The 15,244-nt window shown below is 57.3% G+C and overlaps 1 protein-coding gene across 1 annotated transcript in view; it reads left to right on the forward strand.

Moving 5' to 3' along the window:
* SALL3 (spalt like transcription factor 3) overlaps positions 1–6,709 on the forward strand; it is a 20,714-nt gene extending 14,005 nt beyond the window's left edge. The window contains exons 7-10 of the mRNA XM_006146161.2: positions 4–2,520; positions 2,633–2,860; positions 3,981–5,225; positions 5,404–6,709. Coding sequence (XP_006146223.1) covers positions 4–2,520; positions 2,633–2,860; positions 3,981–4,412 — 3,177 coding nt within the window. The 3' untranslated portion in view covers positions 4,413–5,225; positions 5,404–6,709. The remainder of the gene's footprint in view (positions 1–3; positions 2,521–2,632; positions 2,861–3,980; positions 5,226–5,403) is intronic.
* Positions 6,710–15,244: the final 8,535 nt, after the last annotated feature.

Here is a 15,244-nt window from a genome sequence, read left to right on the forward strand (position 1 = left end):
CAGGGCCTGGCAGCGCACTCGGCCTTGCAGCTGCCCGCCGGCGCCGCCCCTGTGCCCGCTGGCCCAGGCCCCACGACCTTCGAGGGAGCCCAGCACCCGTCACAACCTGTGCCGGCAGCCAGCACTCCTGGAGGCCCCACGCCTCCTGCCGAGCCCAGTGGGCCAGCGGCCTCCAGTGCGGCCTCCGCCTCAACCCCAGCCCCGACCCAGACCCCGGCCTCGGCCTCGGCCTCGGCGCCCAGCGTGGCAGGCAGCTCCTTACAGCCTCCCGGCGCCTCCACACCCCCTGCACTCGGGCCTGCGCCCCTCCTGGGCTCGTCGCCCAGCCTGCCAAACCCTCTTCTACCTCAGACGTCGTCCAGCAGCGTCATCTTCCCCAACCCGCTGGTCAGCATCGCTGCAACAGCCAATGCGCTGGACCCCCTGTCGGCGCTCATGAAGCACCGCAAAGGCAAGCCCCCCAACGTGTCGGTGTTCGAGCCCAAGGCCAGCGCCGAGGACCCCTTCTTCAAGCACAAGTGCAGGTTCTGTGCCAAGGTCTTCGGCAGCGACAGCGCACTGCAGATCCACCTGCGCTCCCACACGGGCGAGCGGCCCTTCAAGTGCAACGTCTGCGGGAACCGCTTCTCCACCAAAGGCAATCTGAAGGTGCACTTCCAGAGGCACAGGGACAAGTACCCCCACATCCAGATGAACCCCTACCCGGTGCCCGAGTACCTTGACAACGTGCCCACCTGCTCCGGCATCCCCTACGGCATGTCGCTGCCTCCGGAGAAGCCCGTGACCACCTGGCTGGACAGCAAGCCGGTGCTGCCCACTGTGCCCACGTCGGTGGGGCTGCAGCTGCCCGCCAGCACCCACGGCTACACCGACTCCCCCAGCGTCACCCCCATCAGCCGCTCCCCACAGAGGCCCTCCCCCGCATCCAGCGAGTGCACCTCCCTGTCCCCGGGCCTCAACCATGCTGAGGCTGGTGTCCCGGTGACTGCAGAGTCCCCACAGCCACTCCTCGGGGCTTCCCTGACTAAAAGCGAGCCCGGCAGCCTGCCTGGTGCCAGCACCAGGGCCGGGGACACTCCTGTCATCGGCCCCGTCAGTGTGAGCACCGTGCCCACGGCGGCTGCCAGCGCCATCACGGACAGCGTGTCCACCAGCCTCGGCAGCCCCGGGCTTCCTGCCGTCTCCGACCAGTTCAAGGCCCAGTTCCCCTTTGGTGGGCTGCTGGAGTCCATGCAGACGTCGGAGACCTCGAAGCTGCAGCAGCTGGTGGAGAACATCGACAAGAAGATGGCCGACCCCAACCAGTGTGTCATCTGCCACCGCGTGCTGAGCTGCCAGAGTGCCCTAAAGATGCACTACCGCACGCACACGGGCGAGCGGCCCTTCAAGTGCAAGATCTGTGGCCGCGCCTTCACCACCAAGGGCAACCTGAAAACGCACTTCGGGGTGCACAGGGCCAAGCCGCCCCTGCGCGTGCAGCACTCCTGCCCCATCTGCCAGAAGAAGTTCACCAACGCTGTGGTGCTGCAGCAGCACATCCGCATGCACATGGGCGGCCAGATCCCCAACACGCCGCCGCCTGACGGCCTGCAGGACGCCATGGACGCCGAGCAGGCCGCCGAGGCCCTGAGCAGCTACGAGGACGATGTGGATGAGAACTCCATGGAGGACGACGCTGAGCTGAAGGACACCGCCGGGGACGCCGCCAAGCCACTGCTGGCCTTCGCAGGGTCCTGCCCGCCCTCGCCGCCCTCGGTCATCTCCAGCATTGCTGCCCTGGAGAACCAGATGAAGATGATCGACTCGGCCGTGGGCTGCCAGCAGCTGGCAGGCCTGAAGTCCCTGGAGAACGGGTCTGGGGAGAGCGACCGCCTGAGCGACGACTCCTCATCAGCCGCGGGCGACCTGGAGAGCCGCAGCGCGGGCAGCCCCGCCCCGTCCGAGTCATCCTCGCAGGCACTGTCGCCCACCAACAGCCACGGGGACAGCTTCCGCTCCAAGTCCCCAGGCCTAGGCCACCAGGAGGAACCCCAGGAGATCCCCCTGAAGACCGAAAGGCCTGACAGCCCGCCCCCCGGCCCCGGGAACGGGGGCGCCCTGGACCTGACAGCCGGCCACCCAGGCCGGCCGGCGGGCAAGGAGGAGGCGCCGTTCAGCCTGCTGTTCCTGAGCAGAGAGCGGGGTAAGTGTGCGGGCACGGCGTGCGGTGTCTGTGGTAAGCCTTTTGCTTGCAAGAGCGCGTTGGAAATCCACCACCGCAGCCACACTCAGGAACGGCCGTTCGTCTGCGGCATCTGCGGGCGCGGGTGTTCCACTCTGGGTAATTTAAAGCAGCACTTACTGACCCACAGGTTGCGGGAGCTGCCTGCTCAGTGCTTTGACCCCAACTCTGCTCTAGGTCCCAGCCACGGCCCTCCTCCCCTGGTGCTTGCAAGAGCGCGTTGGAAATCCACCACCGCAGCCACACTCAGGAACGGCCGTTCGTCTGCGGCATCTGCGGGCGCGGGTGTTCCACTCTGGGTAATTTAAAGCAGCACTTACTGACCCACAGGTTGCGGGAGCTGCCTGCTCAGTGCTTTGACCCCAACTCTGCTCTAGGTCCCAGCCACGGCCCTCCTCCCCTGGGCACCAGCGCCGCATCCAGGTCCCAGCCGGGCCTCAGTCTGTGATGAGCCCGGGCCTTGGGCCCATGCTGGCCCCACCGCCACGTCGGACACCCAAGCAACACAACTGCCAGTCATGCGGCAAGACCTTCTCCTCGGCCAGCGCCCTGCAGATCCACGAGCGCACCCACACCGGGGAGAAGCCGTTTGGCTGCACCATCTGCGGCAGGGCCTTCACCACCAAGGGCAACCTGAAGGTGAGGCGGCGCCCCGGCTGGACGGCCTCTACCACACCGTCCTGGCCGAGGTTGGACGTGTGGGTGTGCTCATTCACACGTGTGTGCTGTGGTGCAGGCGTGTGGCGGGTATGTGGCGCATGAATGGGGGTTAGTGCAGAATGCGTGTGGTGCATGTGTGTACACGTGCAGTGTATTTGCACATGTGGGGCATATACATGTCCTGTGGAGTGTCTAACGTGTGTGCGCATTTGTATGCACACGGCTGCACGCATGCGCACATACTTCCGAGGCACGCCCCACCAAGACAGCCTAGCACAGCCTAACACAATGAGTCTGAGGGCGAGCCGGTGCCGGCCAGGGGCCCACCAGCCGAGCCTCCCACAAGCAGGTCGGCCTAGTCCAGTCTGCAGCAGGACGGGCAGGCCTGGGACCCACACCCTGATGCCTCTGACACAGAGTGACCTCGGCCTTTCAACCCTCTCTGGAAAACAGGACCAAGGGAGGCTGGCTCTGGGCGGCTGCAGGGGCCATGGAGGGTTTTAGAGAGACGCCCTCAGCTCTCGAAGGTCAGAGAGCAGCTCTGGCCCGTGGCCATGCTGGGGATGACAGCGGCCCTGGACGATTTCCTCTGGGGACATGTAGCCTGATGTGGGGCCGGGAACGCCCTGCCATGCTGGCGTCCCTCTGTGGAGTGTGTCGGCAGACACGGCCAACCTGGGTCCTCTCCTGAGGCTGTCAGGAGGTCAAGCTGTGTCTTCGAGGCCAGAGGCACCCCAGGACAGGCAGCCTGAGGACTCCCGGGGCTAGACAGCCCGGGGTGTCCTAGAGTAACATTGCCTCCTCGTCTGGGATTGCAAGCCCAGGAGGGTGCTGTGAACAAGGCCAAGTGTAAGATGATTCGGGTGATAGGTGGAGGCTCCAGGGCAGCAGGGCCTGGGGGACCTGCTGAGATCTTTGTCCTCAGCTAAGGACATCCTTGGTCTGTCAGGCATGTCATCTGGGAGGACACAGGCCAGCATGCGTGCGCTGTTCTGGGCCACACTGACCTCGGTGGCGGGCACTCGGGCACTGAGGTAGGCTTCAGCAGCCACGCATGGCTGGACCCGCTTACCTGTGCGCTGTCTCCGTGTCCCCACAGGTGCACATGGGCACGCACATGTGGAACAATGCCCCTGCAAGGCGCGGCCGCCGCCTCTCAGTGGAGAACCCCATGGCTCTGCTGGGCGGCGACGCTTTGAAGTTCTCGGAGATGTTCCAGAAGGACCTGGCCGCGCGGGCCATGAGCGTGGACCCCAGTTTTTGGAACCAGTATGCTGCGGCCATCACCAACGGCCTGGCCATGAAGAACAACGAGATCTCGGTCATCCAGAACGGGGGCGTCCCCCAGCTCCCTGTCAGCCTGGGCAGCTGCGCCATGCCCCCTGTGGGCGCCGTCACCGGCGTGGGGGACAAGGCACGTGGCGGCACTAGCCCTCCCATCACGGGGCTGGACAAGGCGAGCTCGGACGCAGGAGCCGGCCGCGCCTTCACAAGGTTCGTCGAGGATAACAAGGAGATCGGCATCAACTAGCCGAGGGCGGGCTCAGCTGCCGCCCCACTTCGCTCCCCGAGGTCTGGGCCACGGGCCTGGGCTCTTGGTGAAACTCACAAACGTGTCCCAGCAGGAAATGCCACCCCAAGTGTGGCATAGGGTGGCCGGCTCCCGGGAGCCCGGCAGTTCCCTTGGCAGTGAGTCTGGCTGCTCTCGAGGGCGCTCTAGCCTGTCAAGGAACTCTCAGTCCGAAAAAGAAGTGCTTGGAGAGCCGCCCAGGGCGGCGTGCTCAGGCCGGCCACTCAGCTCCTCCTCCGACCTAATCCCTGTGCGGGAAGGAGTCCCGTGCAGGCTTCCAGGGAAACTCATTGGATGGCTTTGTTCGCCTTAGAAACTGGAACCATTTTTAGACTTCTTCATCTCGAAGCAGTGGTTAGTGCTCCCGGCCTGCACGACAGCAGGGTCTCCGCCCGCAGTATTTATAGCATTGAGGTGATGCGGGTACCGGCGACATAGCAGCCCCAACCTTAAATGAAGCTTTTGTGCTGCAGAAGACACCTGGCCGTGTGGTTTTCTTTTTATTTTTTTCAGCAAGATTTGTTTTATTATAAATAAGCGGATGATTTCAATTCAGGTGAAATGGTGAAGTTACCTGGGAAGACAGCATGCTTTCTGAGTGCCAGTACCCGTCAGTCACGACCTGCCTTTTGTCCTTTCATTTCAACGTGCGCAGCTGCTGTCTGTGTGGTCTGTGGCCAGGCCTGGGGGGGTCGCAGACGGACATCACTGACTCACGGTACTGTCAGCAGCTGTGAGTAAACGCTTCACGTTATCAAACTGTACAATAAAAAGGTAATGTTTGTATAATGTGGTTGCAACCTCTTAATTTATAACTATTGCACTTTTAGTATTTTGTATTAGGGAGGTTTGTCTATAATTTGAAAATTTAAGATGTAAAGGATTTTATAAATAGTACTTCAGTTTAAGGAAAAGGAAAAAGAAACCTTACCATTTCTTGTTTTGTCTTAAGGTCCAACAGCGTAAGAAATCTGTACTACTTAAGCAGAAAGCCACCCCATCAGCGCTTCGATAAAACAGGGCCCCCCATTTCTTAAAATGATGTATTTAACTTTTCTACAAAGCCCATTTGAAAACTCCCACGGCATGGAGCTGACGAGCGAGTCTGAGGGCGAGCCGGTGCCGGCCAGGGGGAGCCGAGCGCATCAGCCGAGCCTCCCACAAGCAGGTCGGCCTCGGTGCTGTGTGACGCACAAGCCGGACCGGGCCCCTGCGGCGTCTGGCAGCGTGACCCGTCACGGCTGGAAGGTGTCCAACTCCCTGACGTATTTATTACCTTCTCATGGGAACAGAAGGCGCGGTATCCTCCGAGCGTCCCGAGCACAGGCTGTGCGGGTGGCTCTGTCCAGGTCGCAAGGGGCGGAGGTGCTGGGCAGCGGGACGGGCAGCGTCCCATGTACTACCTCATCGTGTGCGTTCGAGCGTACCGGGACCCGACACGACCAGGTCCCAGCAGCAGAACCGTTCAGGAGGCTGGGTGACACGCCAGGAGTCATTGCCCCTGAAGACACTGGCCAGCGGAGACAGGAAGGCAGGACGGACAGTCGCTCTCCAACACAGCACAGCACGGAAGTCCCTGAGAGGACGGTGTTCCCACCGCACGTCACTGAGCAAGACCTGGAAGGCCGTGAGCTGCTCGTCCCTGCGGAGGTGGGCGCCCTGGGTGGTGCCCCGCTTGCACCGAGTGACAAGCGCCCGCGTGCTGGGCGAGGCTAACCGAGGTTGCGTGTCGCTGTCTTCTGGCACCAAGCTTCCGTTGTATTTATCTGTGTCCTGGTGTGTTTCTGGTCGTTTTCGGTTTTTATTGTGCGCTCTTTTGGCTAGTGTCTGGCAGCACAGCGAGTCCTCGTCCCCAGAGGACGTGTATATAGCTCCGGAAAGCGGCGTGCCTGTGTGTAAATAAGATGGCTCTGAAGGGCGGGGCCCGACCCGCTCCGCTCGGGCCGGGGCCTCTGCGTGGTGGAGAGACCCTATTTTTATACTGCAGTACCATGTGGGGCAGGGGCTGCCCCGAGCCGGCCGGGACTGTCACCCTGATCCGATATTTTTTATTATAAGATCTTGTGGCTTGACACATCTGCTGATGGAAATGGATGTCCTAGTCTAGGGTACTATTTTGTCACATGGAATTGAATAAAATGCAGGATGTAACATGATTTCCAAATTGCGTCCCTTGATTCTTCTGATGGCGACGTGGACTGTGAGGAGCTGGTCCCTGGGGGCAGCTATGTCGCAGAGCCCCTGTGAGCAGTCGGGAGGCTTGCTCACACTCAAGTGCTATCTGAGTGTGTTTTTGTGGGCCTTGAAATTTTTATTTTTTGCTTTTTCCCAAAGTAAAAATATAGCCTCCTAGTCGTGAGTTTTCGCATCCGTGACAGGCGCAGCTGTAGCAGCCGGCGTCTCCCTGTTGAAGACTTGCGGTGTCCAAAAATAGTGGCCCCCTGTGGCCTTCCTGCCGTCCGCATTAGGCGACAGTGTCGGCTTCTAGGTCACTCGGACAGAGCTGAGCAGGGGTCAGCATAGGGAGGACACAGCCGGAGCGTGCGAGTCACGCCACAGTTGTAGCGCACAGTCTGCAGGTGCACGCCTGTGCAAATTCAGGGAGCCTCGCCCTCTCTCTGGGCGCGTCACCTCACTGGAACGTCGGGCACGACCCGACACTTTAAAGACCCTCACAGTTCCCGGACTTGGAAATACGTAGTTTATTTCTTCCTTTTTTTTCCTTTTTAAATCCTTTTGAAATTAAAAAAAAAAAATCAACACACACACATACACACTACTAATACCTAGAAGCCAAGGTAGTTTTTACGTGGGATGTGCTGGGTGATTTTCAAGGAGCGATAAAGGTACTAACCACTGTACTCACTGGCCCAGACCAACCTGGCGTCACGAGCCTGAGAAATCCCACTAGACTGATTTCAGCGCTAGAGTAGAAACTACAAAACATAAACCAACTAAATCAGCTAGTAAGTTTAATTTTTTAAAAAAGGTAGGGAGATAGGATTCTACTGCTGATTTGTAATTAATTCAAGCTAAGACGCAGGAGAGGGGTTTACTTCCTGTACCTTGAAACTGCTTCCAGTTTGGGGCTCATGTGTGGGTGTTGGGTCTGACAGTAGCACTAACCATTCAGACCATCATAAAGGACCGCAAATGCCCTGCGAATTATTTAAATACAGCCATCGATCTTAAAACCAACATAAAACTATTGCGAACAGGCAAAAGACGATGTTTTAAACCCCACATTCAGCTGCCATTCCGTGGGTGCTGCCCACACTCCCTGCGGCCACATACATCCGTGAAGCCAGGTGCTGGGCGCACTGTACTGCCGTCCACGGCTGCATGGCACTCCCAGCCCTGCCAGCTCCTAGCACAGTGCGTGTTGTCCCTGTGCATGGTCCGAACCTCTCGTTTCTCTTCTGTGTGTGCTAGGAGCGGGTGGCAGTACTGCATATGTGGGACTGTCTGGCCGTCTCCCTGTGCAAACCTGTAGCCCGTAGCCCGTGGCCCGGTCCCGTGTGTCCTCGCCCTGGGCTCGTCACCAATCCCACAGCTGAGGCAGGAGTGACGCCTGCTTATTCCCTTGGAAAGTCTCCCACATGGGGCTCCGACGAAGAAAGCAAGCCATGATTCTCTAAGCAGATCTTTCTGATTTTTAGCTATGTTTAAATTTGATCTACAAAATACTAGCAACAAAATTCACACTCCCCTTTTTCACTTAGGAGGAAATACCACATGTTGATTCTCAGCCTTTGCAATGGGAAACTTAAAGTGGCGTCAGCATTTTCTTCCTTTCTCCTCTTGGTATTTTTGCACCACATGAGGCTCAAGGCAGCCTCGGTTCCTGCCTCAGGCCCAGCCGGCATCCTCTCAGATGGGGCCGGGGACAGAAATGGCCAGGGTGACCCGTGGAAGCTGCTGTCAACGCTGTTGCTGTCCTGCCTTCACTCTGCTCCCGTCTTCTGAGGGAGTGGGACCCGTGCACACAGATCCTTCCCGTCTCTAAAATACTATGTACTTATTATTTTATTAAGATGACCACTAATGTACTCCTTTCTTCTCCCCCAAAAATTCACTGGGCGGACTACAGTATTTATATATTGAGAGAGAGTAGAAATGAAGGAGAATATTCTCATAGATAGGAAGAATCTATGACAGATAACTACTGACAAAACGAATCATTTGGGGGTCATGAAAAATGTGTTTGTATCTTTGCTTTTACAAAAAAACATTGAACTTAATGATGCTTTTAAAAATGCACTCTATTTAAGGTAAAATAAAATGAAGTTCTGTGAACATTTATGCTTACTGCATTTTCCTCTTAGAAAAGAGACTTAACAAGTGGTTTGATTTTTCCATGTGTATTGCAGGTACACAGCCCCTTGTAAAAATAATACCTACATATATTTATATATATATTTATATATATATATATTCAGGAGTGTGCTGTTTAAAGCAATGGGTATTCCTAGTTGTCCTTTAGGAAAACGTCAGAGCCTGAACTGTGAGCGCTGGCGTCGCTGTCCTGAGTCCTAAGTGTCTGCATTTTGGTCTGACTTTGTAAGTAGCACGGATTGTAACGTGGACAGTCGCCTCCAGCTCGCCCGCCCATGAGTGATGTGACGTGACAGTCGCCTCCGGCTCGCCCGCCCATGAGTGATGTGGCGTGGCCCTGAGCTCAGAGGGTCTCGCAGAGAGTCGAAGTCGGTGCGGTGCCGCCACCGTCGGGGCACGCTTGTCGGCCGTGTCCTGCTCCCTGACACCGCTAAGTGGAGAGCAGGTGGCTGCTGGGGTGCCCATGAAGTGTCGGCATGGCCGCCCACTGCGCGTGACAGACATGGCCAGGAATCTGACCACAGTAGTCCCAACGGCGATGACTTGTGAACGTGGGAGTCTGTGAACCCTTCTCTCCATACTTTCGAAGTTCGTATGATGCACATATTTTGAAATTACAGAATGATTTGTAAACTGAATTTCTGCTGAGCGGTGTGTTATTTCCTGCATCCTATCCTTGGTATTCCCAGTCCCTACTAATTCGTGCTATTGTGTCCTTGCTGGATTAAATTAAAGGATAACTGAATCTTAATTCTATTAAATAATAACTGTTGCAAGCAGAGATAAAAATAACTAAAGTCGAAGTCAGCACACTCTTGCAGCTGGCCGGTCTCTGGCTTAGTATGGACAGAAAACGAGGGGTCTGTCTGCTTTATTAGAGACAGTTCAGGGGCCGCTCTGGGCCTGGCCTGCTCCGGCAGGTACACCCCACCCCGCCGTGGCTGGTGAGAGGTACTCACTCCCCCTCCAGGGGGGCGCTCAGGGGGGCGCTCAGGGACACGTGGAGGTGCACTAAAGGCTTCCCCTCACACCACCTTCATGGTGAGAGTCCACTCCACCTTGTGTTGGTTTTCTTGATGGTTTCAGTAACAGCCTCATGTTGCCAGCAAGCACAGCTGGCGACGGATCAGACCGCCCCTCGAGGCGTTGTGACACCTGCTGGGAACCCTCGCGAAACAGCCTGGTTACCAGACATTTGGGTCTGAGACTTTAAAAACCTGGTCTGATAACTCAGAAGAGGTAGGTACAATCCTGGCATTTCCCTCCTTCCTTTCCTTCTTCATGAGTTGGGGAGAGCTGTGGGAAGGCCAGTCCCTGCAAGGCCCTGCCCCACACCGTAGCCTATCCCCCGTGGGGGTCACCTTGAGGAGGAGCACGGCCACGAACTTGCCGTCAGACTAGCGGTCATGTCCAACGGCTTGAGGACCCTCCGCCCAAGCAGACCTTGTCTCCTCGCAGCGCTAGGAACAGCCTGGCCGGTGTCGGTCCCCCTCTCGCCTGCTCCGTTCCTGTCTGCGGTGGGACCTGCTCGCTCTCGTTTGTGTTTGCGATTCACCACAATTCACCACATGGTGGGTCTTCCTATGCTGTCACCCTGATCCTGTCACCCTTGCGATGTCTGGCTGAAAATGACGGTACTAGTGTGGTTTCCGAGGAGGGGCCTGGGCCTGACCTAAACCCAGCGGCCTCCCTTGAACCGGGTCCCAGAGGCTTGGCCCCGGGGTCCTTCAGACACGAAGCTGGCCGGCCCATGCCCACGGTTTCTCCGAGCAGGACGCAACTATGTTGGTGTCTCGGTGTCCCTCGGCCGCTGGCTCGAGGAGGCCTTGGCCATCCCCAGAGGCCCTCTGCATGTCCACAGGTCTCAGGCGGCCAGCTTAGGTAAACCGTGGGGTGGGGGGCAGACATGCCGCCCGCCAAGAGCTCAATGCCGGTCACCCCAGCATGGTGCTGGCCTGTTACAGCCCAGCCGCCCGCAGGGTGCGAATAATATTTGTAATCACGGGAAAACGATCACCGGAATAAACCTCGTCTCCAGCAACAAGCTGCAGATGCCGTTAGTCAGGCTCCCCCCAAGTGCCATGGCTGCCCTGGGCTCTCTCTCCCTTTTTGTTTTTTTGTTTTAAAGATTTTTTTTTTTGAAGAGGTTTTTGCTATAGGGCATGTGCACTCTCCAGAGAGCCAGAAGGCAAGAAATCACCCCCCTGGGGGATGGCCATGCCGCATTCCCTTCTCCATTCTCTCAGGATCTTGGGCACGCACACACACGCGCCCGGTGTGAGTTTAAGCCAGTTGACTACAGGGGAGCCCAGTGGCATAGCCATTACGCCAACTGCTAGTCACTTAAAGAATTATTTTATTAAACTTATTTAATTTGACCAGAGAGGAACAGAGAGAGAGGAAAAGAGAAAGCAGGCTGCCAGCTCCAGGACTCAAACCATGGTCAGCCATGTGGGAGTCCAGCACCCTTAACCACCACACCATCTGCTGGCCTGGAATCTCATGTCTTAAACCACTGTCTTTGTCTTGCGATTGTTGGTAAGAATGAACTTAAACGGTGTTAACGTAGATTTTAGTATTTAATAGAAATGTCTACTTTATTCAGGCACCGTAAGTACCTCTAAAAAATTCATTTTCTTTTCTTTAAAAATTTTTTTAATTGCAAAGAGGTGTATGCACTCACCAGAGGGAGAGAGAAAGAGGGAGCAGACTAGTGAGCACCCCACAATCCCTTCCCCAGTCTCCACACCACCAGGATTTGGGCAAGCCTGCCCATGCACCTGGCACGCTCCTCAGGCCACCAGGGCTGGGACTTGAACCGTGTCCACCCAGGTGGACCCAGCTCCTGGTGTATGGTGCTTAGCCACTGTGCGGTGGGGCCCCCAGAACCAGCTTTCTAGCAAGGTGCCTTTAGTTCAGGCCGGCAAATACTCTGTCCAGAATAACACTAGGCTAGGCTTTCTGGATAAAGCTGAGCCCAACCACTTAATGGTAAATACTCGCCAAGCCAGGAGAACGCCAGTTCTGAAGCTTGTGTCGGGAGAGGCGGTGTGTGTGCAGGGCGGGTCTGGTTATAATGGACACTGACGTGGCACAGACATGTAAACCGCCATGTGTTTGGGATTTGCGTTTTCTATGCGTCACGCTAAGGAGTGCAAGCCTTCCCTTCCACGTGTGAGTTGGGGAGAGCTGTGGGAAGGCCAGTCCCTGCAAGGCCCTGCCCCACACCGTAGCCTATCCCCCGTGGGGGTCACCTTGAGGAGGAGCACGGCCACGAACTTGCCGGTAGACTAGATGTCCAACGGCTTGAGGACCCTCCGCCCAAGCAGACCTTGTCTCCTCGCAGCGCTAGGAACAGCCTGGCCGGTGTCGGTCCCCCTCTCGCCTGCTCCGTTCCTGTCTGCGGTGGGACCTGCTCGCTCTCGTTTGTGTTTGCGATTCACCACAATTCACCACATGGTGGGTCTTCCTATGCTGTCACCCTGATCCTGTCACCCTTGCGATGTCTGGCTGAAAATGACGGTACTAGTGTGGTTTCCGAGGAGGGGCCTGGGCCTGACGTAAACCCAGCGGCCTCCCTTGAACCGGGTCCCAGAGGCTTGGCCCCGGGGTCCTTCAGACACGAAGCTGGCCGGCCCATGCCCACGGTTTCTCCGAGCAGGACGCAACTATGTTGGTGTCTCGGTGTCCCTCGGCCGCTGGCTCGAGGAGGCCTTGGCCATCCCCAGAGGCCCTCTGCATGTCCACAGGTCTCAGGCGGCCAGCTTAGGTAAACCGTGGGGTGGGGGGCAGACATGCCGCCCGCCAAGAGCTCAATGCCGGTCACCCCAGCATGGTGCTGGCCTGTTACAGCCCAGCCGCCTGCAGGGTGCGCTGCTGGGGTCCTAGTAACTAGTCTGTGTAGGAATAATAAACTCATTGAAATAATATTTGTAATCACGGGAAAACGATCACCGGAATAAACCTCGTCTCCAGCAACAAGCTGCAGATGCCGTTAGTCAGGCTCCCCCCAAGTGCCATGGCTGCCCTGGGCTCTCTCTCCCTTTTTGTTTTTTTGTTTTAAAGATTTTTTTTTTTGAAGAGGTTTTTGCTATAGGGCATGTGCACTCTCCAGAGAGCCAGAAGGCAAGAAATCACCCCCCTGGGGGATGGCCATGCCGCATTCCCTTCTCCATTCTCTCAGGATCTTGGGCACGCACACACACGCGCCCGGTGTGAGTTTAAGCCAGTTGACTACATGGGAGCCCAGTGACATAGCCATTACGCCAACTGCTAGTCACTTAAAGAATTATTTTATTAAACTTATTTAATTTGACCAGAGAGGAACAGAGAGAGAGGAAAAGAGAAAGCAGGCTGCCAGCTCCAGGACTCAAACCATGGTCAGCCATGTGGGAGTCCAGCACCCTTAACCACCACACCATCTGCTGGCCTGGAATCTCATGTCTTAAACCACTGTCTTTGTCTTGCGGTTGTTGGTAAGAATGAACTTAAACGGTGTTAACGTAGATTTTAGTATTTAATAGAAATGTCTACTTTATTCAGGCACCGTAAGTACCTCTAAAAAATTCATTTTCTTTTCTTTAAAAATTTTTTTAATTGCAAAGAGGTGTATGCACTCACCAGAGGGAGAGAGAAAGAGGGAGCAGACTAGTGAGCACCCCACAATCCCTTCCCCAGTCTCCACACCACCAGGATTTGGGCAAGCCTGCCCATGCACCTGGCACGCTCCTCAGGCCACCAGGGCTGGGACTTGAACCGTGTCCACCCAGGTGGACCCAGCTCCTGGTGTATGGTGCTTAGCCACTGTGCGGTGGGGCCCCCAGAACCAGCTTTCTAGCAAGGTGCCTTTAGTTCAGGCCGGCAAATACTCTGTCCAGAATAACACTAGGCTAGGCTTTCTGGATAAAGCTGAGCCCAACCACTTAATGGTAAATACTCGCCAAGCCAGGAGAACGCCAGTTCTGAAGCTTGTGTCGGGAGAGGCGGTGTGTGTGCAGGGCGGGTCTGGTTATAATGGACACTGACGTGGCACAGACATGTAAACCGCCATGTGTTTGGGATTTGCGTTTTCTATGCGTCACGCTAAGGAGTGCAAGCCTTCCCTTCCACGTGTTGGAACCACATGGCTTTGAGGGAATCCCCGCTGCCATATGGCTGGCCTGAGCATGCGGGAACCTGGCCTCCTTGCCTGGCAGAGCAGCTTTCTGGCTGCCCCTCCTTTTTACGTTTCTTTGCTTCTTCCATAAGAGGAGAGACGGGGTCTCTCACAGGGTCGTGGTGCCCTGATGCACCCTGATCACCCAGATCCAGAACCTTCCCTCTGGTCAGCCACCCAGAGCCACGAGGGGCTGCAGCCCCACTGCCCAGCCAGTGCTGGCTCCTCTAAGAACCACAGACCCTGCTTTCGAGGCCTTCGCCTGTAAGCGCTATGCAGAACACGAAACATTCTGACCTTTCGAACATTCAAAACCGTTCCATGATTAAAAATAAAACGTGGCAAAACAAGTTCTCTGACTCCCTTGACAAGCCGAGTGTGAGGGCCTGGCCGGCCTGGGCAGTGTGTGACTCTGGGCTTCTGCAGGGTGCGGGGTCTAGCCTGCAGGCAGCTGAAAGGTGAGGTCACGTCTAACAGCTGCTGTTAGACCTGGCCCGACCGCTCCTGGGCCTTGCGTCTCTGTGGTCTTTCCCATGAACGCATATCTGTGCGCCTGCCTACGGGCCACGCCTGCCGGCACATGACACAGGCCCAGAGGGGAGTGTCAGACATCCTGAGTCCGGCCCGGGCCGGGGCTCTGGGCCTCGAGTGGGGCAGGGGTGCTCCGGCCTGGCTCTACTGGTGCTGATGCACCAGCCAGCAGAGGGCTGCCCTGAGGACACACTCAAGACTTGCACTGGCGAGCGAGGCCCCTCAGCAGCTTCCAGCATTGGTGGCTGGGCCTTGTCGCCCAGTCCAGGCAGGCCACATCCCGACACCCCAGCCCTGCCAGCCGCCTGGAGAGCTGGGGCGCCCCAACGGCTAGACCTGACCTGGCAGGCAGGGACTCGGCTCATGGCTCTGCCGCCCTGGACCAGGAAGGAGCTGGTCCAGATGGGCTCGAGTGGCCAGGCCCTGGGCTGTGCTCCAGGACACAAGAGAACAGCCGGGGCCCAGGGCCAGCGCAGCACCGACCCATCTCCAGGCTGGCGCACGCTCACCCCTCACCGTGGGACCCATGTCGGCTCCAGACGAGCCCGCCACACAGCCTGCAGAGAGGCCGCTTCACCGGCTGTGGGGTCCTGTGAGACTGCATCTTGGATGAAGTGTGGGCATCTCCTGCAGGTGACCTGCTTGTCCGTGGGAGTGGGAGCTGCTGTCCCTGGCACTGGGCTCATTGGGGCACGCCAGCCAGTGGCTTCCTGTGGTGCCATCTGAGAAGTGAGCAGCGGCACGGCGCACCCCGCCCCACCCCGCCCGCCCC

Source organism: Tupaia chinensis, unplaced genomic scaffold (assembly GCF_000334495.1).
Source record: "Tupaia chinensis unplaced genomic scaffold, TupChi_1.0 Scaffold000166_1, whole genome shotgun sequence".
Classification (NCBI taxonomy): domain Eukaryota; kingdom Metazoa; phylum Chordata; class Mammalia; order Scandentia; family Tupaiidae; genus Tupaia; species Tupaia belangeri.